Source organism: Sander vitreus, chromosome 11 (genome assembly GCF_031162955.1).
Source record: "Sander vitreus isolate 19-12246 chromosome 11, sanVit1, whole genome shotgun sequence".
NCBI classification, from domain to species: Eukaryota; Metazoa; Chordata; class Actinopteri; order Perciformes; family Percidae; genus Sander; species Sander vitreus.
This window is the reverse complement of record NC_135865.1, coordinates 17,343,343-17,361,120: the sequence shown is the minus strand read 5'-3', so window position 1 is coordinate 17,361,120 and position 17,778 is coordinate 17,343,343. Positions and strand designations below refer to the sequence as shown.

At 37.9% G+C, this 17,778-nt stretch overlaps 2 protein-coding genes across 2 annotated transcripts; one reads left to right on the top strand and one right to left on the bottom strand.

The window, feature by feature from the left end:
- Nucleotides 1-7,019: 7,019 nt before the first annotated feature.
- Nucleotides 7,020-13,627, bottom strand: LOC144525706 (glutamate-rich protein 6-like). The gene is made up of 13 exons (XM_078262762.1): nt 13,366-13,627; nt 13,210-13,261; nt 12,070-12,191; nt 11,915-11,958; nt 9,980-10,090; nt 9,710-9,826; nt 9,386-9,546; nt 9,081-9,139; nt 8,806-8,951; nt 8,616-8,680; nt 8,336-8,491; nt 7,456-7,684; nt 7,020-7,274 (listed from the first exon to the last, which is right to left on the bottom strand). Exons 1-13 carry the CDS (start codon nt 13,625-13,627, stop codon nt 7,020-7,022), a joined length of 1,779 nt encoding a protein of 592 aa, XP_078118888.1.
- Nucleotides 13,628-14,514: 887 nt separating this feature from the next.
- On the top strand, nt 14,515-17,437 carry ednrbb (endothelin receptor type Bb). The gene is made up of 7 exons (XM_078262812.1): nt 14,515-14,931; nt 15,084-15,196; nt 15,378-15,582; nt 15,895-16,035; nt 16,132-16,265; nt 16,361-16,469; nt 17,342-17,437. The coding sequence occupies exons 1-7, from the start codon at nt 14,515-14,517 to the stop codon at nt 17,435-17,437; spliced, it is 1,215 nt and encodes a 404-aa protein (XP_078118938.1).
- Nucleotides 17,438-17,778: the final 341 nt, after the last annotated feature.

The window sequence follows — 17,778 nt, the reverse complement described above, 5'->3', positions numbered from 1 at the left end:
GTCGTCCGCTGTTGAACCAAACAGATGTATTAATTAATGTTGGCTTCTATACTCTCAGCTGTAGTCATGATACGGTGTTTTAACAGATGACAATACCTTCTGTCTAGCATTTGCTCCATTGAAAGAAAAAGTGTTTTCAATATCCACAATTTCTATTTCAGGGAATGAAACTTCCTTCATGACAGTCAAAGCATCTTCAGTGAGTCGATTATGTAGAGTGGCAGACACTAGTTTGTGTGCTGTAATATAGGTAAAGGTGGCATGGATGAACAAGAGGAAAATGTGTGTGTGTGTGTGTGTGTGTGTGTGAGAGAGAGAGAGAGTGTGTGTGAGAGACCTGCTTTCGGGGTCTGATGATAGAAGCTTTCAAATTCCAAACCTTTCAACCTGCAGTGTAAAATGTAGCATCTGAGATTCAATGGCATATCAATTTAATTTGAAAACCATGTAATGGTGGAAGCCAGAAATGGACAAGAGTGATCCTGACCTTTCATCTTTCTGCATCGCTGGGTCCCTATCAGTCACAGTTTCTTTACTGATAACTGCTGCACTCTTCAGCAAAATCTGGGATATCTTCCATGCCTTCTCACAGCAGAAAAACTGGCACAAAGAGAGAAAGAGAAAAAAAAAAAGACTCATTACTTATTACTCATCTCCTATAGAAGCAAATCATAGCCTAATTGCAAAATGGGACTTAATGGGAAGTATGTCATTCTTAAGTGGTTCTTGAAAAATAATAGATTTTTACAAAGAGTTTACAAATTCAGAGAAATTCACATGTCCAGAAAAAAATATTCAATATTCGTTGCTCAATGAGTCAAATTGTGATGTAAATTAAGTCAATAATCAGGTTGCTTAAATTGATATTTCAACACTAAAATTCAATATAAAATCTGATCAACCAGGGATACTTTTTCCTCTTGTATTTTAGGCAGGTCAGATGTTCGGATCACAGAGTACGGCTGAAAGAACATCTGATCCATCCAGGTATGATTGCTTATTCTGTAACATGAACCATTGATTGAACGTCTGCATTTGAAAACTCTAAAAACTACTTTGAGACTAAGAGTCTACAGCCATGCTAGCGAATCTGAGGCTATACTTAGGCACAGCTGTGTTTTAAGCTCAATGCTAACATCCACATGCTAAAATGCTCACAATGACAATACTAACATAGTCATGTTCAGCAGTGCGCCTGAGCCTGTTAGCATGCCAACATTTCATAATTAGCACAAAGCACAACATAAAGCTGAGGCTGATGGCAATGTCATAAACTAAAAATATTGGACACATTTAAATTTTGACCTGCTGGTGGCATTAGACAACACATTCTTACTCCCACTGCGTAAAATACGGACGCTTGGTCCGGTGCCTTTGACGTTGTTATTGACGCTAAAAGTCTCCTTAACGTCATATCTAAACGCGCTTGGTCTGGACTATTTGCGTCACTTTTGACGCAGAGGTTAAGGAAAAGGTCGTGGGTGGGCTTATAAAAAGGTAAGTTTCCATGACACGCGGGACAAGAACGGGACTGTTGGGTTTAGGAAACGTTACACTCCTGGGTGAAAGTCCTGTGTTGTTTGACCCATCCACCACACGAACCAAGGCTTTTCAGGCTTTCATACTACTCGCTACCGTTGTCGCTCTTAATGCTACGTCATCTTCAAGCGCTGTGTAGCTGCTGCTCTCCCCGGTGCGTTCTACACACACGCTGAAGGGTGCTTTTTGCGTCGTATCTGACGCTGACAGCCACTGCCCAAGTGTCCGTATTTTATAAGTTCGGAGTGAGAACGGGTTGTGTTAGAGGAAAAGTCAGAAGATCATCAAAGTCAAGGATTTATCTTCTTTGCATCATGGATATATGTACAAAATTCTACGGCAGTCCATCAAATAGTAATCAAGATGTTTCACTCTATATATATAATAGCACTACAAGGAAAGTCAGGCGATCACATAAGTCAGTTGGCTTCATCCTCTGCCTACCTAATTTAATGACAACCATCCAGTAGTTGTTGAGGCAGTTCTGTCTGGACCAAAGTGGTTGACAGACCAACTTTGCTAAAAATAATTCAGGCCACCTAAATTCAGATGGTTGTTAAATAGTTAAATGCCATGAACTTAGTGTAATTTCAATTTCCACATTAAGTATTCAGAAGTGATTTAAATGTCAGTTAGGTGATTCAATTTTTCATGGCTATTTGTTTCCATATTCATCTCAAGTCCAAGCTGCACACTTGACACTGAATATAACTCTTCATTCAGCAAAATGAGCAAAGTCACAGTTTTTTTTTTTCCAGTTCCGTCAGTTTTTATTTAACATGAGCATGTCACCATATCAACAGTAGTGTTAGCTGCACACCCACTCTCACCTCTTTTGGGTCAACACTGTTTGCTATCTGATCACTGGTCACTGGGGGTTTCTTCAGCTGCTGGCAGTGCAAGCAGCAAATGTTTAACACAGTCTGCAGCGACTCCTCTGATGAGTCTGATCCACTTGATGATGTGATCTGAAAATGTAAGAAGAAAAAGAAATCCTACTTTCTTTCTCAAAAAGACACTGTCACAAATACATAGTATCCAAATATTCCAGTTAATGAGGTGTTCAAAAAGCGTGCTACAGTCTGGCATGTTTTGCAACAAGCTGCAGCAGTGACAGTCAAGTTTTGACACAAGACAAACGCAGACTAATTGCATGTTCCATAAATTAATTCATATTTATACGAGAAGAGGAAGAGGAGCAGTTTAAAATTGGAATTTTCCTCCATACCTTGTCCAGGTTAGTTAAAGACTCCTCAGTTTCTCCTTGGCAGGCTGCAGGAGTTTGGGGAGTTTCCTTGCTGAGCGAATCCAACACTTCATTATCTGGGGATATCTCCAACTCAGACTTCATGTTTTTAGAAATGCTCTGAGAAGAAAAAACAAAGGCACTTCATAATTTATTAACTTCTTTGAGGTCTTTAACTTGTGCTTCATGAATAAATCAAAGCCATGTCTCTGGATACCATGTCATATCATCTCTCACAAGATAAAACTTACACTGTGACAAGGATAGACAAGGCTATGAAACCTTCAGTATTTCTTTGGCAATAAAATTATCTCTAAAACATAGAAAAAATAATTTATATATGATAATTGCATATTCACCCCATCTCTAAGGTCTCTCTACAAAGTATGTTTCAAATGTTAGTTTAATGACAAAGATAGTCAAGTTCAGATAAACCTCTCCTACTCTTGAGTGTCCTCTCTTTCACTTTGTCAAGGACATCATCACTAAGAGAGAGAAGGGGATTTTACAAGCAAGAATACCTCATTGCAAGTTTGTCGTTGTGAACCATCTTCTGGGTATATTTACTACATTTTAACACACTGACCTGCTCAAATAGTAACCCCAGATTATTGTGAGGAGCTTTTGATGTTTCTTGGTTTGGGTATTTATAGTCTGAAAATGCAAAAACAAATATATAGAATGATCTCAGATATTCCCAGCCATTTACCAACCAAGGTCAGAGATTCATAATTAGCATGACATGTGAAGAAAGTACCTTGACTGCACTCTTCCTCATGTCTCCAGTCAGTCTGTGTACCAACGCTGATCCTGGTGACGACTCTCCCGTCAAATGCATGGATCGTCAGATATTCAGGTGAGCTTAAACTGGAACCAGTTCTTTATTATCAAATTAATAAGCCAACATACGTACAGAGGGTGGATGCAATAGCTCAAGCACCTGCACAATATAATACAACTGCCCTGCAATAAGTACTAGCTACTGTATGGGAAGCAAGATGTTGTCAAATAGATGCTGATTCAACTTCATGTTTGAAGAAGGCCTACAGTGGACACGTGCAGCTTTTCTCTTTTCATCATCCTTTAAAAGGTAAGACAATATCACATAAAATCAAGATTTCTGTCTTGGATCTCCATTGGCTGCACTGCTTAGTATCACTATGATTCTGTGACTAAAGTCAGTTTGTGGCATTTCTTTTCAAACCTCTGTTTGTTTACAAGTCCAGGATTTGTAGTCGAAGCCATCTCAGTTGATTTGCCTGGCGAATGTTTCAAGTGTGTCAGTCTTCTCCTTGGTATCCTTGACTCATTGTGAAACAGAGGTGTGCAGAGAAACCACAAATTAATTAATTAATAAACAAAACATTTTGAATCAGATACAGAATGTTTTGCTCCTATTGTACCATAGCAACCACAGAAAAATAAGAAACTGTTTCTATGGCAGAATAATTAACAGAAATGGGAGAATAAGCGAGAAAACTGAACTCATGTTCTTTGTTGTTTGATCTCTTTTCTTCTATGGTTTTCACCACTGCCATTACTTTCAGTTGTTGAAGATAAGATTAGGACCCTTTTAATGATCCCCTGAGGGGAAATTGTGCAGCAGCACAAGGACAGAAATGAGTATAGATAAATAGTGAAAAGTAAAATAAAATAATTACAAGTATATCAAATAAAAATTTGAATATAAATGAAAATAAGAACTATAGCCTATGGGAGCAATTCAACTCATAATTACAAGGCAAGCTGTACACATACAGTACCCACGACCAGTGTACTTAAACTAATAGTGCGCAATATTGTCTTGAGTGAAATTACATAGTGGTGTAATAAGTATGTGGTTATAACATTACATCGCTTATCATATATATATATATTTATATATGTATATATATATATATATCTTTATATATATTTATATATTTATATATATATATACATACAGTAAGTGTTTTTAGTTTTTTAATGTTATCAATTCGTTTGACTTTTTTCTTATACTGGGTAGTAATTTTCTTTTTTTTCCTTTAAAACATCTAAATTATCATACAGACATTGCAAACCTTGTGCTTGGACAATACTGTATGTAATTATGCTCATGCTAAAGCAAATGTAAATCTGACTGAGAGAAAGCAAGAGAAACAAGATGAGAACTGTTTTTGATATCTCTGAAGTGTGTTTTCACAATCTGAAATTCATGTAAAAATCTTAAGTGTAAAGCCCAGTTTAGACCAAAGAATCACGACAGTGTAAATCAGCCACATACCCACATCCAAGTGCTCTATGAGCTCAATAATTAAGTCTGGTAATGACACTAATTCACAGCCTTCTAGTGGACCATATAAAGTAATGGACATAAATAATTACAGTAGTCTGCAATTGACTAATAGACTAGTTATAATAGATTAAAAGAATGTTACCATAAGCTACAATTAAACTGAAAATGCATCGGAATGAAGATCTGACTGATCTTTCTAAACCTAGATCTGTTTTCATTGTACATGCACTGTGCCTTTTGACACATTGTTGATTGAAAAGCCTATGTGATGCATACACCATGATGTATTCTGTTTTGATAAGGGATGATACTAACATTGTTTGTTAATCACAAGAATCTTGGGATTATTATTTTCTGTCTCTTCTTCTCAAAAGTAACGACATAATAGCCCCCAACCTTTGGTATAGAAAAAGGATATAAATTCATTTAAAAAAATGATTATTTTAATTAAAAGTTATGCCTGCAATGTGGTATGAAGTTGCAATAGATGGAAAAAATAGCACCCCTTAAAATCTGTATATCCAGACTGATCTCATGAAGTGGCGTATGTATGACACGCCAATTCGTATGCCGTTTTTGGTGTGTTATCAAGACGCATACTTGCTTTTTAGCATATTTATCAACGCCGTTTGGCCTCCATTAACTTACATTACCTTGTGAGTAGAATGATAGGGCGGAAATCCGTGTAGGGACGTTGGTCGGGGTGGTGGATGGGTAAAACACAGGAGGAGACCAGGAGACCGGGGATCGTGTCCCGCATGTCATGTTTCCTAATCTCAACCGTCGCTTTCTTGTGATAACACACCAAGTGGTATGTATGTTTACGTCCGCTGTGTACAGCGTAGACATACACGCGGATAGCTCAAAAGCCACTTGGCTTAAGAAAGTGGGAGTGTATGTTTACGCGAAGTCATGATGTCATGTTGGTATATTGTTAAGATTTGCACCACAAATCATTGTTCACTAATGTATGCAATTTAGCATTTGCAAATACATTATGTTGTGTTTACATCATGAATAGATTTAAAAACAGTATACAGACTCAGAACATCCAATCAAAAAACAATCTTGATCCCATGCCTTTTTACTCAAGGGACCCAATCTTTTTAGTAATGCATTAGGTTTGGTATTGGAGACACATCTGACTGAATGGTTATTTATGTTGCATTACAGTAACATAAACATGCATGTTGGCAGATAGACAGTGATTTCATATAAATGTCAAGGAACCGCTAGTAAGGTATGATAGGAAAAATGGTGTTTCAACTGGGAAAATGCATGTGATGATTTTGGGAGATGAGAAGTGGGATTAGATTGATTGGAGAAAAGGATAAGAGGGTCAAATGTTAAAATCTGTGTGTTCAGAATCATCAGTTTTTTGGACAAGTAAGTCTGAACAAATACAAAATACATTTGACTTCGGCTTTTTGTTGCTCTTAAAGTACATACAGAGAAATACACGGCTAAAAACAAGGACAACAAAGTTGAACAAGGTAAACATAAACATTTCACTACTATGTTGATGGCTTTAGTGTCTGTGGCTGCTGACATTTTGGGGCTCTTATAAAGTAGAAGGAATGTATGTGCAACTTGTGGGACAAGTCAGGTCGTAGAAATATGACTTTGGTTTCTTGAAATGTTGAAGTTCATCAGTCAATTATGTGGTGTAGCTATTATTTATTAAGCATTGAATCTTACATACCGGAATTAATTTGTTCCCGGTGATCTTTTAAATACGGCATTTAAGGTAGAAACACACACAACCTGGGCTTCTTCCCTGAGAGTTTTTATTTTCTCCAAACCAATTTACCCAAACTTCCATTAATCTTTTTCTATAAAGCTCAAGCTTCACATGCTGATTGTAACCATGAATGACTATAAGCACCAGATACTAAATATGTTTTTAAATAATATAAGGCTATAAATTGTAACACAGCCATTAATGATATCAGCTTTTGCCTATTCTGTATTTTTTTCTTTATTTACATTGGCCTTTATCTTTTCGGGTGACTTCTCCTTTTCCATTTGTCTTCTAAGCCGCTGCGTCTGGGCAATGAAACAGTAATGTGGCTTAATGTTGCTCAGGCTTGCAGAGTGGTGGGACATGCAGGTCTGCATCTGGCCAAGCAGAGAGTAAATCTCTGAGCTCTTCGTTTTGGTATATCTCTGCAGAGCATCTTGCCCCGGCTCGTCATGGCTCTCTGGATAAATGAGCTGTATTAAAAAAATAAAACAAGTTGTCCCTTTTTAGAATATCTTTTGTGCACATACATACTGTTATTTTCTGCATGCAGTTTGGCATGGAGGCTCCCATATCTTTCATGTGTAAGACAAATGCATACAGTAAATCATTGTATATTACATATGCATTTAAAGTGCATTTATCATTACCTACCTTAAGCTTTGACCCCACATTGAAGTGCACGCTGTTCTGCTGGCACGAAAAGGTAATGTACATGCGTTGTTGTGAGTGTATGCGTACACTGATGTGTTGGCCCAGGGTAAAGGTTAGCGGCTTGAAGGGAAGGTTACGTACATGCGGGGCACGATACAACCAATTCCAGCGCCTCCTCAAAGCTCCTGTCTCACTGAAGCAGAGACCTCCAACAGGGGTCAGATTCAACCTTCAGACACACCACAGAGATTAGCAAAATACACATCCTGACCTGTAGTATGAGGGCAGCAGATTCATCAAAAAAAGTATCTCTGGTCAAAAAGTAATTTAGGAAAACTAAGAGGTCTCAATCATTTTGGTGTCCAAGATACAAAGCACCTCTAAAGCTTATTAATTAATATGTTATATCTTTTTTAATTAAGCCGTACAAAAAAAAAAAATCTAATAATGGGGAGTTATGTATCAGCTTTGTCTGGGATCAGTAACTTCCTGTAATCTCTATTTGTAATCTGGCAACTGCTCCCAGGCAAGAAATAGTCTGGCACATAACTCCCTGCAAATTTATGTTTTTACACTTTGGTTTTTGTATGGCTCACACAAACAAGATATAACAATTGTGCTTGTAGGCAAAATTTGCTACGTTCAGACACAGCTTGGCTAACTGTTTGCCCTTCTTTCCAGTATTCATGCTAAACTAAGCTAAGCTAACCAGCTGCTGGCTGTGGCTAAATATTACTGTGCAAATATGAGAGTGGTATCCATCTTCTCATCAAACAAAAAGCATATTTCCCAAAATGTGAAGCTATTCCTTTAAGGCCTTACTTTAGTAAGAACTTTGTTTAAATGATTATAATAGCAGTTATTATGGTGTAACAATTACCACATCATTCCATTGGGATGATAGCATGTGGCGTCGCCTTTATTTGTGAAAATGCCTTTGATGCTGGGTGCTTCGTCCTTGTCCTCCAAGATAATGTAAGTGAAGTCAGCATCTTCTGCAGATGATATTATAATGGCTGCTTTCCCAGAAGGATAACTTTGTCTATTAAGGATCATTAACACTGCAAACCTTTTATCAAAGGGAACAAATGTGTACCCTCTCATTAAGTACTTTGACCTAGTCCTTGATCTTCCACGTTGTGCACTTCTTAAAAGGATACAAAACATTTCCTGTTTCATCTGGAAACAAGATGAGAAATCTTTTCCCACTTTTGTAGAACTTGAGCTGTGACGCAAAATAGTCAGTTATTTATTACATTTCTGGTAAATACATTGATGATAAAACCTTTTGGTTTAGGAGATGCTATGGTAAACAGCAATGTCATTATGAAAACATACGTTCAAACATACCTTTGGCTCACCATGTGTCTCTTCATGTAGATCAAACAAGTCAGTAATCTTGGTGATATCTATCTGAAGAATGTGAGGCCCATTATTGATGCAGGGAATCTTTTTTGACAGCCTGTGGGAGGTGTTATGTTTGGCATCAATATGGCCTGAGCAGAAAAAGGAGAATATCCATTTATTGATTTTTTTTTTTTAAATGTGAAGCATGAAAGACTGCACACTTCATATCTTCGTCATTTGTACTAATTTGTCTAGACACCCCCAGGTTGCATACTTACTTATGTCTATATTCAAGTTGTATTTTTTAGGTTTTCTCTGGAGTTGAAAAAGTCTCAACCTAGATTGGAAATTGAAATAATTGTTCGCAGAAGTGGGAAAAATGTACAATACAATGCCAAAACCTGAAGGGCATGATAATGAAATTCAGATGTTGCCTCATAGTTCATGCTACTGTAAACACAAAGAGAGATAGAGCTCTTTTTGCCATGCAATATAGTACAATCACAATATGCAATACGGTACAGTTCTTGGTAGCCTTCTACTTAATCCTACCAACATGTACATGTACAAGCATGTTACTCACCTCTCCTTCGCCCGCTCTTTAGCAGCTGCCCTCTCCTCCTCACTCATGACAGGGACATGCGGGTTCACATCAATCTTCCTATCTGACTCCTCCTCTGCCAATTTGTCTCTCTCTCCCATTATAAGATCTCTCATTTGTTTAGCTAGCTCACAACAAAAGAGCTAAATAAAAGAAAATGTACAACAATACACATTTTTGTCTTTTGTACTTACAGTGCTTCTCCACTATGAACCTTTTCCCAACTCAAATGAAGACAATTTTCTCAAGGTTATCGGAACAGTAATTATTTTGAATGGATGTATTTGTTAAACAAGCTACACTCACCCTCTCAAAGTCAGTTTCATTTTCCAACAGTTCACTTTGTATAAAGGGCTGACAGAGCTGCTGGCAATAGTCACACTGAGCATGAAGCACATCCTGTTTAGATTCAACCTCTGGAACCTACAGTGCAGAAAAAAACAGACTCACAATCACCTCTTGCCTCTGATATTATAGCCTCCACTCGCAGCTATTACTGTGGAAAAATGAAAAAGGCCATCACTGTCATTTCCTCACTTTGGGCAATACAGAGATACAGAACTAAGTTGACAGTACCTTTTCAACATGAGGAGTTTGTTTTGGCTCTGGCTTGTATGCTATGAGACGAGGTGAACCCAGACAAGGTATATCATGCTCTGTTTTTGGCATCTTTTCATTCCCTGGCTCCTGATGTGAATACAAAAAAAAAACAAGACTCACTTACAGATTATTGAATGTAAGCTACATACCTATACAGTATGTATAAAATATCCTTGCACATTTGCCTTAGTGGTCTTTACAATCTGTGTGTTGGACATATTGTAATGCCTTTGTAGACAAATTTGTGATTTTCACGGTCGTGGCAGAAAAACTGTGATTTTAAAATTTACATTTTACTTTTGTTACAGTAACAAAGTCGGGTTTTGCGTACTTTGACCAGGGCTGCTAACTTTTCAATATAGGAGTGAGATAATAAAACTACTTGTGATTGTACATGCCATAGTCAGGGTCAGCCTGAATTTTAAACATGGGAACATTTTCTATGTGTTACAATGTATTTTGAGATTATTTTCCCTTTAATTAAAAAAAAAAACATTCACTGAGGAACTTTTACCTTCAGTGAGGTGTGTGAGGAGAGGACGTTCTGCTGTTTGTGACTGCAGATAAGAGCCTCATTTGCTCATTGTGTTTGAAAACTGAGGAGTGCAGTGGGACCAGAGTGGCTGAGTGCACTGGTTGTACTGGGAACGAGTGGCACATCACATCCCTCATGTCTCTGTGTTGTCTGCTTTGGTGGTGTTGTATTCTGCTATTGATTTTAAAAGAAGTGTCAGGCTATTTAGTTTATATAGCCTAATAATGCTTGTTGTACCTGCCGCGGTGGTCATAGACTTTTTACTTATTGTTGGTCATTTGTATTTAATTGTCTGAGTGTTTGTGCTCTTGTAGGTTAATTCTAGTGAGACTACACTGAGGAAGGAGCTTTTATAGTTATAATTGATAATCAGTTGTATGCACTTACTGCAAAGTGCCGTCTATAGAAATGGAAGTTATTGTTGGTTTGTAGAGTGGTGTTGTTCCACTAGCGTCTACAGTGACATTTAATACAATTCATTTTGTAGCTGAAAGGTATATCATCATTTAAAGATACAGTATGTAAGACTTATAAAACTAACTTTCTGTCATATTTGCTGAAACTGACCCTATGTTTGAGTAGAACTACATGAAACAGGTAATTTAAAAAAAACGCTCCCTGTTCAGATTCACCAATCAGGGCCAGGGGGGGTGTCTAACTGCATGTCAATCACTGCTCATGCACATGCATTCATTCTCCCTCGTGGGGGGAGGGGCTTAGGAGACTGGGCTTTAGCAGAAATTCTTTGGCTAAATCCTGGATCTTCACAATCCTACCTACAGCAATTTAAATGAATGAAAAATTGTAACGCAGTATCAAAACTAAAAGTACTTATTATGCAGAATAGCCCATTTCAGAATTATATACATCTTTGTATTGTGATTATTGATACATTAATTTATAAGCATCACTTTACTGTTGCAGCTGGTAACGGTGATTCACTTTAACTAACTATCTAGCTAATTGTATGTACTGATAGGTGATATATCATTTATTTCTTGATTTTGTAATAATAATTCGAATCTGCAAAGTAACTAGTAACTAAAGCTATTAAATAAATGTAGAGGGATACTGTAAAACTACAATATTTGCATCTGAAATGTAGTGGAGTAGAAGTATAAAGTAGCCTAATATACAATTTAATTACTGAAGTACCTCAAAACTTAAATACTTAAATACAGTATTTGAGTAAATGTTAATACATTTCACCTAAATTGTACCTATTATGATGTTTCATGTGATCAAAATGTACTTATTTTCTACCACCACATTTTGCGTTGTATAAACAAAATTAACTTTACTTGACTATGCATAAAACACACATTTTGTCATGAGCAAGTTACCTCAGAAGAATCAGCGACAGTGTCCATGCTCACCACCTCTGCCTGCAACAACTGGGGATCTTCAATTTCCTTTTGAACTGCACAAGAGATAAATAATTGGGAACTTGACAGATGTCTAAGGCATGAGAGGCAGGGTGGGGCAGAAATGCAGGAGACCCCTTCGCACCCAAACTGATGACATGGCTTACCTTGACAGCTGAAAGAGCGACTCTGCTCCACCCACTCCCAATCTGTCTGGCACTGAGCGCTCACCAAAGTAATTAATCTTCCATCCAACGCAAGCACCTCCATGAACTCTGGTGTGACCGGACTGCACAGAAGAACAGAGACAGGAGACAAAGAATTACAGCAATGCTCAACCAGAACGACTCAATTCATCTTAGAGCTACAGTAATAGATTTTTGTCCTCAACAAGCTAAAAAAAGACACATCTGACATATTATCAAGTTGTTTTGGCAGTCACCTCTTTACACATTCTGCAGACATGGAGCAACATCAGCAAGTAATGTCTCTGGTCACCTGACAAATGTAAGTCCAATACTAACTCTCCTTTCAGCTCTGTTTTGCTCTTCGTCAACTCTTAAGAAAATAGCTTGGTGTTAATATTTGTTGACTTTCTTCATCAGCTAGTTAGTCAATAACTTTATCAGTCATTTGCTGCTGGCTAGGTAGTATACAGTGGTTTTATCAGAGCTTTTTGGTGAAAATAGCTCCTGCTGAGCTAAAAGTAGCTAACAAGGTAAGAGAGGCAAAGAGGGATATCACTCACCCAATGCATGCTGGGATAGAAATTATGGATTTTTTTGTTCTCCTCAAGCCAATGTCATAACCCAATTTAAGACTAGTGTTTTGAGACTGAATAACATTCACATCTTTGACCACCTTTATCCATTGGAGGGGGTAATTTACAACTGTAACACACCCAACCATCCATGTATTCAAAAGCAACTGCATTCACTTCGACAATGCCGCTGCAGTAATGGTAGCTTTATGGAGCACTATACACATAATTCAGATAGCAGTGGCAGTGCTTTATTTTATTTTTTCGGCTGAAAAGCTTTTTACTTTGCCCAGCAAAATATCATATGACCATCAAAGAACAGCGTAGACCAAAGGTCAAGCATCATAAACTGGTTTCTGATCAATTTTACAGCATATCAAATCAAAAAGTAACCAAAATACTGCAGGAGATTAAATGTAACAATAAAGGTCAATTATATGGTTTCTAAAAAAGACACTGTAAAAGCTTAAGGGAATGTTATATTAATGTTATTGTCATGTTTATAGGACTTTCCATCATGCACACTAAAATAAAAAATGATCCTTACGGCTTCTTTTTTATAGGCGATGTACTGAAGCATCTCAGTTCTCTGCAATTACCTATAGGGGAGAAAAAAAGTTGCAAAAGTGTAGAGTACATAGATAGCCTGGCTATGAACAATTGTCACACAGTACTTTTTCCACATCCAACTCAACCAACTCACTTTTCTTAATCGCTTTTTCTTGTAGAACAATGCCAGCACGTAGCTTTCCAAGGTCATTTGCCGCTAGCGGAGTGTTTAAACGAGAGCTGGAGTAGTTGTCAGTTATGATGTTAGCAATGGGATCTTTCTGGTCATCACATGTCTCGTGCTCCTCCAGGCTCTTCAGGTTGTCATAAAGCTGTCGAGGGGAGATGTCACCTTCTTTAGGACTCTCAGGAGATGCAGAGGAAGAATCTCTCTGGTAGGATGGAGACTGACTCATGTTTTAAAAAACGTGATATGTCATCTGAAGCAGTATCTCTAGAGGACACTCTGTATCTGAATATTGCACAGTTCCATTTGTATCATTTTTGTTATTGTTCAAGTGCAGTTGCCTGGCAGTAGTTTTGCATCAAACTCATGTACATCCAAAATCATATAGTCATATAGTTGCAGAAGACAATTTTCCTGTTCCCATTACATTCACTAATGATGACTTCTAAGTTTAGTAATAGAGACTCTGTGGCTTCAAGCAAAAAAAGAAATGTCTTTACTAAAATAGACATTTCGCTACATTTAGATTTTCTGTGAAAGTTTTATGTCACACAAGTTAGCGGCCAACTTTTTAGAGCGAGAGTGGAAAACAACTGCAACATAATATCCCTACTGAAGCCTATAAAATGATCTCACTCTGTGATAACAGACAATACACTTCAACGCCATCCTTTTCATTGAGGATGATGTGTCAAGTAATTACAGTCACTGCTGACAGATCGATGACTAACGCTGACAACCATACCTTAGTCTATAAAACCCTGATTTCCCTCTGCTGTGTTCTAACATTTATAGCAGGCGCTGCAACAAAGTAGTAGTATAGCAGTCCATTGTGATGAACGTACAGCCTATTTTGTAGGTATTATAGAGACTCATTTCATACAGTCTGTGTGTGCACATCTAAAGGTAAGCTGGCACAATTCAGTGTATCATATTATATCAGTGCTGTTTATTTATTGTTGCCTTTTGATCAGTGAATTAAATAAATCCTTTACCTCACCCAAATGATTTGATGCAAATCTCAAGGCTGAAATCCTGTGCTAATTATTTTCACTCTCATTTTCACTCCAGTGCCGGCGAAAAACATTTCAGGGCCTTTTGAGAAAATCATCAACAATGTGGACCGTTGCTCTCGTTCTTTGTTTGGGGAATATTCTCATCACAGGAGAGGCCAGTGATCAGCATTCAGAACCATTCTCTGTAATTGAACTCTCTGAAACCGCCTCCCCTGGTCTTTTAATACTGGAAAAACAGAAATCCAACAGCTCAATTTATCCACCTCAGGTAGCAGGACCGAAAACCCCACACCCTCCTATGTGCTTGGAGTCAGCTGGAATCAGAGACGCCTTCAAATATGTCCATACTGTGGTGTCTGTTGTTGTTTTTGTTGTTGGAATAGTGGGCAATTCAGCCTTACTGAAAATCATATATGTAAACAAATGCATGAGAAGTGGACCAAACATTCTCATTGCGAGTCTTGCTTTGGGGGATGTAATCCACATTGTGATAGACATTCCAATCAACGCATACAGGGTGAGTTATACACTTGTGCTGTGTTACAGTTACAGTGAGAAAACAATGTTGCACCTTATTCTGTTCTCTGCTCTCTTTAAAACTTCAATCTCACCTTGAATTGATTATAGGTGGTTTGTTTCCACTGAAAATGTTTTTTGTTTTTTCTTCAGCTCATGGCAGAAGATTGGCCATTTGGCTTGGTGCTGTGCAAACTCGTCCCCTTCATACAGAAAACCACAGTTGGAATTACTGTGTTGAGCTTATGTGCTTTAAGTGTTGACAGGTATGGAGATAAGCAGCACTGTCCTGTGCCCTACAAGAAAATAGTGTTCGCTGGCTACTATCTGTATTTCATCAAGCAGGCACATTTTTTTTAGCATTAGCCCTTGAAATGTTCTTAAAAAGAATTAATGTTACAGACAAAAAGTCCCCCAAGCCATAACATTTTCCCATTGATTTTGCAGATACCGAGCTGTAGTATCCTGGAATCGAATCAAAGGCATCGGGGTTCCAGTTTGGACAGCAATCGAAATAACTCTGATATGGGTTATTTCAATCCTGTTTGCTGTCCCTGAAGTTGTCGGCTTTGATATGATAACAATGGACTATAAAGACAAGCATCTGAGAATTTGTCTGCTTCATCCCATGCAAAGCACAACGTTCATGCAGGTAATACCCAATGAAACCGGCTAAAATAAACAGATCAACATGTGTTTGATTTGTCTTTTCATATCCAACATACAGCAACATTTAGTTAGGTTAAGTGTTGACAGGAAATAAAATGAATAATGGCTCTAATATTATTTCTCATAACTTCATCCAACAGATGCCTACACATTCTTGTTCATGTCCTTGTAAACCTATAGGCCTATATGTGTATGTCGTATATTGTTTTATGTATGTTGTAACGTAACAACCAGGGAATATCATGTCATCTGCGGTACCAACTGACTCTGGGCTTCTGTCATGTTTAATCAACAGTTTTATAAATCAGTAAAGGACTGGTGGCTCTTTGGCTTCTACTTTTGCATGCCACTGGCATGGACTGCCGTCTTCTACACACTCATGACCAGGAAAATGCTAAGGAATACCGACAATACAATAAGCGACCACACCAAGCAGGTTATTAGTTTTAAGCACATTTTGCAACTTCATTTTTTCACATTTCTCATATTTTGACTTTCAACTTTAATATTGATCATATTTTTCCTTTTTAAGAGACGAGAAGTCGCGAAAACCGTCTTCTGCCTGGTGATTGTGTTTGCACTTTGTTGGTTGCCTCTATACCTAAGTAGAATCTTGAAATTAACCATTTACGATGAGACAGATCCTAATAGGTGTCAACTACTGAGGTGAGCATGAAGAATTCAGTACCTTTTAGGTCATTGTTCAGTACCTGTCCTGTGCTCTTATGTCTAATATATACCTAATGTTTCCCCTTTTTCAGTGTCTTTCTTGTCATGGACTATTTTGGCATTAATATGGCATCACTCAACTCGTGCATCAACCCTATTGCATTGTACACAGTCAGCAAGAGATTTAAAGGATGTTTCAAGGTAAGATACACTGTCATGGACTTTTTGTTTTTTCCAGTTGTTCCTATGTAGGGCACTATTCACTTTTAGACAAGTCTGGTGGGGGTGAAAGGATTGTGATCCACATTGGATGAGCAATTATATGTGTCATCAAGGACATATGGAGTCATGTCTGTAAAATGGCCGGACTGCAGCAAGCAACGACCCGAGGGGGTAATAAGTGAGAATGGTCTGGAAAAACATTGTCAGAAAAAAGAAAACAGACACTGGGTAATCTACCAGACAGTTTGTCACTGAATGAGAATGATTTGTTACGAGGAAGAAGAAAACATGGCTTCAAGGCAATTTTCAAGGGAGAATTTCTTAAACGCCTTTATTGTATTACAAGCTCAGAAGGACATGTCTTAAACATACTTTGGTTTGTTTTGGCTGTCATCGAGCTTGTGCGCACCACGGTGCATGAAGAACTACTCTCCCTTTGCAGTAATGGTTTTTATATTCATTTTATTTGTTACATTTTATGTTTTTTCCTTTTAATAAATCCCATTTTCTTTGATTAAAAGACAATCCAACTTGAGATTGCTTTCAACAAATGTCTCTACACAGAGAAATAAAAGACAACTGCTTTCTATTACACCCCTTTTCTGTACTAAAGCAACACAGCTTTTACTGTCGGTCATTTTTCAAAGACATACAAATAGGCAAAACTGCATTCCATTGTGTGTGAATACTCCACACACCATGGAAATTCCATAATGTGCTGTTTTCTGCATGTGAAGCTGATGATAAATGTTTGTTGTTCTCTGACCAAATGTTTTTGTGTGTGTGTGTGTGTGTGTGTGTGTGTGTGTGTGTGTGTGTGTGTGTGTGTGTGTGTGTGTGTGGTCCTTCAGGCATGTCTGTGCAGTCGGTGTCTACCTCTTCAAGCTGTTCCCCAAGACGAGGCACAGTCTGTTTTAAAGTCCAGAACGCAGGATCAAGTCTCATAGCAGAGCTGCAACTTCAAAGCTCACAAGCAGACTCCACACCTCTATCTGAACAGGAGAACACCTTACTTACTGTGTTAACAAAACTCAGTGAAAATACATTGTGAGTGCTTTAGTATATCTTTATTAAATATATATATATATGGCTATCAAAGCAGCTAGCTCAGTAACCTTGACATGCCACCTAATACTATAAAATACTTACATGCAGCACTATCTTTTGTACTGTTGTTGTCAGTTGAACATCTGCTTTAGTATGAGCAACCTGGAATCAGACTGTTCTGACTATTTGCCTCCAGGGCTTGACTCACTCCCAACCATTACATCAGATTTTACCTAGCACC

Excerpts from the sequence above, each read along its gene's own strand:
- LOC144525706 (XM_078262762.1), bottom strand. The coding sequence starts at position 13,627 with ATGAGTCAGTCTCCATCCTACCAGAGAGATTCTTCCTCTGCATCTCCT. Across the intron at positions 12,192-13,209 it reads TCGCCTATAAAAAAGAAGCC|TCCGGTCACACCAGAGTTCA; the intron begins GTAAGGATCATT and ends TCTTCTGTGCAG. Across the intron at positions 8,681-8,805 it reads AGACACATGGTGAGCCAAAG|CTCAAGTTCTACAAAAGTGG; the intron begins GTATGTTTGAAC and ends TTTGCGTCACAG.
- ednrbb (XM_078262812.1), top strand. The coding sequence starts at position 14,515 with ATGTGGACCGTTGCTCTCGTTCTTTGTTTGGGGAATATTCTCATCACA. Across the intron at positions 15,583-15,894 it reads AAAGCACAACGTTCATGCAG|TTTTATAAATCAGTAAAGGA; the intron begins GTAATACCCAAT and ends TTTAATCAACAG. Across the intron at positions 16,266-16,360 it reads AATAGGTGTCAACTACTGAG|TGTCTTTCTTGTCATGGACT; the intron begins GTGAGCATGAAG and ends CCCCTTTTTCAG.